Source organism: Hyperoodon ampullatus (assembly GCF_949752795.1).
Source record: "Hyperoodon ampullatus genome assembly, chromosome: 2".
Taxonomy (NCBI): Eukaryota; Metazoa; Chordata; class Mammalia; order Artiodactyla; family Ziphiidae; genus Hyperoodon; species Hyperoodon ampullatus.
This window is the reverse complement of record NC_136915.1, coordinates 21,211,630-21,217,632: the sequence shown is the minus strand read 5'-3', so window position 1 is coordinate 21,217,632 and position 6,003 is coordinate 21,211,630. Positions and strand designations below refer to the sequence as shown.

At 51.0% G+C, this 6,003-nt stretch overlaps 2 protein-coding genes across 2 annotated transcripts in view; both read left to right on the top strand.

Moving 5' to 3' along the window:
- Nucleotides 1–594: 594 nt before the first annotated feature.
- On the top strand, nucleotides 595–1,647 carry PAQR7 (progestin and adipoQ receptor family member 7; the record flags this gene model as incomplete). Its single annotated transcript, XM_079698459.1, has 1 exon — nucleotides 595–1,647. One exon carries the CDS (start codon nucleotides 595–597, stop codon nucleotides 1,645–1,647), a length of 1,053 nt encoding a protein of 350 aa, XP_079554585.1.
- Nucleotides 1,648–3,916: 2,269 nt separating this feature from the next.
- Nucleotides 3,917–6,003, top strand: part of AUNIP (aurora kinase A and ninein interacting protein) — a gene marked incomplete at both ends in the record, with an annotated part of 31,818 nt that continues 29,731 nt past the window's right edge. The window contains one exon of the mRNA XM_079698013.1: nucleotides 3,917–3,997. Coding sequence (XP_079554139.1) covers nucleotides 3,917–3,997 — 81 coding nt within the window. The remainder of the gene's footprint in view (nucleotides 3,998–6,003) is intronic.

The following is a 6,003-nucleotide window of genomic DNA, read 5'->3' as shown; positions in this document are numbered from 1 at the left end:
GCTCAGATGGAGGGAACAGCTTGTGCAGAGCTATAGACATGTGAAACAGCAGGCCCACGGTTTTGATGAGGCTGTGGCTGGATGTGAAGTGCACTGTGGTTGAGTAATAAGGCTAGGAAAGGTAGTAGGGACCAGATCATGTAGGGTGATGGAGGGTCAATGGCAGACCCTGGCCACTCTGAAGGAGTTAAAGGTAGAGGCAGCAGGTCTGTTAGCAAGGTCATTGTCAGGTAAACACTGATGGCAACATGAACACAGGAGAAAACAGTGAGGGTTGCTGTATGGAGCCTGGACTGGAAAGAAGTAGGATGACATAGTGAGCCTCTTTAACACATGCCTCAAACATTTACTGAACACCAACTATGTGCCAGGCACTGTTCTAGGCACTTGAGATACATCAAGGAGAAGAACAATCACGAGTCAGAGCTGAGCTCTCCCTTAGGACAACTCCCCTCCTCTTAAACTCAGTGTAGGGATAAGGGGGTGGGGAAGAGCACAGCCCCCCAGCTGCTGCTCGTGGGGCAGGAGGGTGAGGACACCAGCCCCCTGACCTTGCTCGGGCCTCTCTCCCAGCTCCTCGCCCCGCCCACAGCCATGGCCACAATGGTGGCCCAGAAGCTCAGCCACCTCCTGCCCAGTTTGCGGCAGGTCCACCAGATGCCTCGGCCGTCTGTGCAGCCAGAGCCTGTGTTCACAGTGGACCGAACCGAGGTGCCGCCCCTCTTCTGGAAGCCATACATCTATGTGGGCTACCGGCCGCTGCATAGGACCTGGCGCTTCTACTTCCGCACACTGTTCCAGCAGCACAACGAGGCGGTGAACGTCTGGACCCACCTGCTGGCGGCCCTGGTGCTGCTGCTGCGGCTGGCCATCTTTGTGGGGACCGTGGACTTCCAGGGAGACCTGCACGCCCTGCCCCTCTTCATCATTGTCCTCGCCTCCGTCACCTACCTCTCCCTCAGTGCCTTGGCTCACCTCCTGCAGGCCAAGTCCGAGTTCTGGCATTACAGCTTCTTCTTCCTGGACTACGTGGGTGTGGCTGTGTACCAGTTTGGCAGTGCCCTGGCACACTTCTACTACGCTATTGAGCCCGCCTGGCATGCGCAGGTGCAGACCTTTTACCTGCCCATGGCTGCCTTTCTCGCCTGGCTTTCCTGCGCTGGCTCCTGCTACAACAAGTACATCCAGAAGCCCGGCCTGCTGGGCCGCACTTGCCAGGAGGTGCCTTCAGCGCTGGCCTACGCACTGGACATCAGCCCCGTGGTGCACCGCATCCTCGTGTCCCCCAACCCTGCCACGGACGACCCGGCTCTTCTCTACCACAAATGCCAGGTGGTCTTCTTTCTGCTGGCTGCCACTTTCTTCTCTGCCTTCATGCCTGAGCGCTGGTTCCCTGGCAGCTGCCACGTCTTTGGGCAGGGCCACCAGCTCTTCCATGTCTTCTTGGTGCTGTGCACGCTGGCTCAGCTGGAGGCCGTGGCGCTGGACTACGAGGCCCGGCGGCCCATCTATGAGCCTCTGCACACCCGCTGGCCCCACAACTTCTCCGGCCTCTTCTTGCTTACTGTAGGCAGCAGCATCCTCACTGCATTCCTTCTGAGCCAGCTGGTACGGCGCAAACTCAATCTCGATCGGAAGACCCAGTGAAGGGGGGTGGCAGATTTTAGGGAGGGAGGTATAGTGGGGGCCCAAGGGTCCGGGCTTGGCTCCAGATGGGAACAAGGCCTGGTAAAATTGCTTGTGTCTGGCCCGTGGTGACTTCTCTGTGCACGCCTCAGCTGCCAAGTGGGGCACTGGCCAGTCCTTGGATTTGAGGATTGGCTGGAGCTTCTGGGGTCCACTTCAGGGCCTGCCCCAGCTCCCTGCCCTGGGAGAGGGAAAAAGAAAGATGTGGGCCACCCTGGTTTGCCTCCTCCCCATTGCCTCTCACTTAGGGGTGAGGATGGAGGATCAGCTGGGGCCAAGGCACTGGCCTGGGCCTTGCAGATTATCTGGGAGGGGGTGAAGTTGGGATTTAGGTCAGAGTCAGATCTGCGCTGAGAGATAGGGGAAGCATCAGCAACTGTCCTCTACCCAGATTTCACTGGTAGATAGGGAAAGGACAGGCCCAAAATGTGTGCAGGATCTTACCATTCTTGAACCCCAGCCTGAAGTTTTGGTGCTGCAGAGAGCCCCCAAAGATAGAAGATTGTGCCAGGTAGAAATAGATCCCATCCAGTGCCCCATACCTCTTCAGTCACTGTCCCAGACAGTGAGCCCTGACCCTCCTAGCTCTGGCCTCTATGTCCCACACATCCTGTTCCCAGTGTCTTTCCTGGTTCCCTTGTTCATGATTCAGTGTTTATCCATTCAGTATTTCTTGGGCCTCTGCTCAGAGGCAGGCCACTGACTGGGCTCCGTGGATCAATGCAGGATGGTAAAGACTTTAATATCGGAATGAACTGTCAGGGGAAGCACTGAGGAGGGAATAATTAGTGTTGCCTGGGACCCTCAGGGTCTTGGGTTGGGAAGGGTGAATAGGAGTTTACAGATGGAGAAGAGGAAGGGCATTCCAGGTAGAGGGAAAAACCTGTCCAAAGGCCAAGAGGTATGGAAGAAGGAGTTCACTGCGGCTGGAGTTAGGAGTGGTCTGGACTCTGATGTCCTGGATGCAATAAAGTGACTGTGATAAGAGCTGCCTCTTTGCTTTTTGTCTCCTATCCTAGAGAGGGAGCCCTGGTCTCCCTTGAATCTGTTCACTGTGTTGGAGGAGGTTTTCAGGGGGAGGCTGGGGGTGGGCATAGGGAGGAGGGGACAGATCCTGTCTTATCTTTGCCTGGGGGTGAGGTTGGGGTCTTATTCACTATATACGTGAACTTTTTTTTTTTGGTAGGAAAGGTGGGGCAGTTTTATTACTAAATAAGTTTTAGAAGTTAAAAGAATGTGTTTAAAAATATATAATTTGACAGATATTTCACTTTTTGGTTTTTCAATCAAGGAGGATCTTATATGTTAACTTTTATGATATTGTTATATGTTAATGTTTACAGTATTGCCTTTTCCACAGTACATAAGCAATGTATGGTAATATATGTACAGTGAAGGAAAATTAGGAAGTACAGGTAAGAAAAGCAAAAAAACCCTGAATGAATAAGAAATATCACTCCACTGCTAAAATATCCTGTTATACATATAGTACATCTATGGAGATTGTGGTTATGGTTGCCAGCATTTTTGCATCTCTGAGGGGCTCTCAGAATTTACAAAGTACTTTCACAAACCTTATTTGATCCTCTTTAAAATCCAAGGCCACACAGCGAGAAAAGCAATACTGAAAGCTAATTCTTGACTGCAAATTTTTAGTTTTCATTCTACTTAACGTTTTCTAAATCCTCTCCCATGAGGTTTCATAGTTATACTTAGCTTTTTGTTTCTTGTTTTGAATTACAAAAGTAATCCATTTAAGGTAGCGTTGAGGACCCCAGCTTTGCAGTTGGCGGACCAGAGCCTCCTCTCCTCTTCCTTTTGAGATGTTCGTGAGGATTCAGCGATAAGACAAGGAAAACCCTGAGCCCTGATAGTTATCAGTACGAAAGTGCAACTCACTCAGCAAAAAGAAAATGTGCATTCCTTGTGCAGTGTCGCGAACGCGTTCACACAACACAGTTCTGGAATACAACTTCTGAATGAAAAAACCAGCAAGAACGTGGCCTTGGTAACATTAAGGGGTCAGGCTGGCAGGGTTTAGGGAAGGGGCGGGGCTTGGGCCGGGGCGGAGCTGACGCTGGGGGCGGTGCCTGAGCGGGGGCGGCCGCGGCGTAGCTCCGCTCCCAGCGTTGGCGCGAGATTCGAACGTCGGCGGAGTCAGTTATGGCGGTTCCCTGAGGCGGCCGGACCCCGACTCCGTTATCACGTTGTCTTAGTCTCCTCAGCGGCCATGAGGCGCAGAGGCCCGGAGGAGGAGGAGGCCTGCGGCGTGTGGCTGGACGCGGCGGCGCTGAAGAGGCGGAAAGCGCAGGTAGGGCGTTGAGGCGAGAGAGGGTGTTGGGGGAGGGGTTAGAGGCCCGGAGGCGTGAGAAGTGAGGAGTTTGGGAGCACCTGGATGTGATGTGGAGATAGAGTCGGGGACCGAGAACGAATAGCTTTGGCTATTCAGGGGAGAGGGGCTGGAGTCTGAAGAAGGTTGAAAAATGGGGTTTGGGAAGGGTGGAGAGAAAATGGGGGCGGAAGGCAGGCAGGCAGGCTGGCGGGGGTGGTGGGGTGGGGTGGGGTGTGTGTGGAGAGACTGGGGCAGCGAGATTTCGAGGTGAGGGAAGAGGGTGGAGAGAAAATTTGCTCCGAGGAGCGTAATGCAGCAGACCCCTTAACTCGGAGTCCCTTCAAGAAGGTAGCAGAGGCTGAAATACGGAGGGGTGGGTGCCTATGCAAACTTCGGAAGTTCTCGCCCCGAGGTCCGCTTCTTCCCTACTTGTCAGGTTGCCGGCCATCTACCTGCCCAGAACATGTAACTTTAGGGGAAAAAGTAGAAGAGACGGGGAGGGGAGCTGGTCTAATATTTATTAAGCATCCGCTGGGTGCCACATACTGTATTAAGTATTTAATATGTGTTATATGTGTCATCACCCTTATGGAAATGAGGAAACTGAGGTGAGGTAATGAACCCGGGTTCACCCAACTAGGAGAAGTGGGAAGCCCACCCAGGTTTGGCACATATGCAAGATTCTCTGTTAGTCATTACAAAGAAAAGTATGGGATAATAATAGTTAATGTTTATTGAGCATTTTAAGCTGGACACTGTGCTGAGAATTTGTTGAGTTATCTTATTTGGTGCAGTTCTGTGTAGTAGTAATATAGTGATACCCATTTTACACATGAAAAACAGGCTCAAAGCAGACAGTAACGGCAGAGTTCTTGCTCTTAAGTTGCTTACAGTCATGTGGGGAAGAAAAGATGTACAGATAATAGTAATATATAATTTATTGATTACTTTCTACGTGTCAGGCACTTTGCTGGGACTTTACATGTCTTATCAGTGGCAGGTACTCAAAATTCAATGAAGTAGGTACTCTCATTATCTCTGTTTTATATTTCTCATATATATTTGGTCTTTGTCTTTGGTTCTTGGCTCACAGCTCCTAAAACCCTTGGAATTTCCTGTGTTATGAGTGATAATGGTGTCTTTTATATTTAATGAGGTGACTTTTGGAAAGCCCTTAGGTAACCTAAGGATGAGTTGGTTTCCAGGAAAGCCGTCCATGTGATTAGAGGGCTGGAACTTTCACTCCCTCCATTCCCCTACCTCTAAGGAGAGAAGGGCTGGAGATTGAATTCAGTTACCAATGGCCATTGCTTAAATCAATCATGTCTATGTAATAAAGCCTCCATTAAAAACCCAAATGGACAGGGTTCAGAGAGTTTCCAGGTTGGTGAACATGTGGAGGTGCAGGGAGAGTGGCGCGCCTGGAGAGGGCATGGAAGCTCCGTACCCCTTCCCACATACCTTGCCCTATGCATCTCTTCTATCTGGCTGTTCCTGAGTTATATCCTTTTATAATAAACGGGTGATCTAGCAAGTAAAATGTTTCTGTGAATTCTGTGAGCCACTCTAGCAGTTGAACCCAAGGAGGGGGTTGTGGGGACCTCTGATCTATAGCCAGCTGGTCTGAAGTATAGTTAATAACCTGGACTTGGGATTGGCATCCTGAGTAGGAGGGGGCTGTTGGAACCCCTAATCTATAGCCAGTTGGTCAGAAGCACAGGTAATAGATAGATAGATAAATAAATATATGGATGTATTTCCCCCACAAATGAGATTATATCAGTTTGTTCTGCTGCTCACCTTTCACTAAATATATGATTTTAGTATGTTTTTTTTTGTTTTTTTTTTTTTTGCGGTACACGGGCCTCTCACTGTTGTGGCCTCTCCCCTTGCGGAGCACAGGCTCTGGACGCGCAGGCTCAGCGGCCATGGCTCACGGGGCCCAGCCGCTCCGCGGCATGTGGGATCTTCCCGGACCGGGGCAG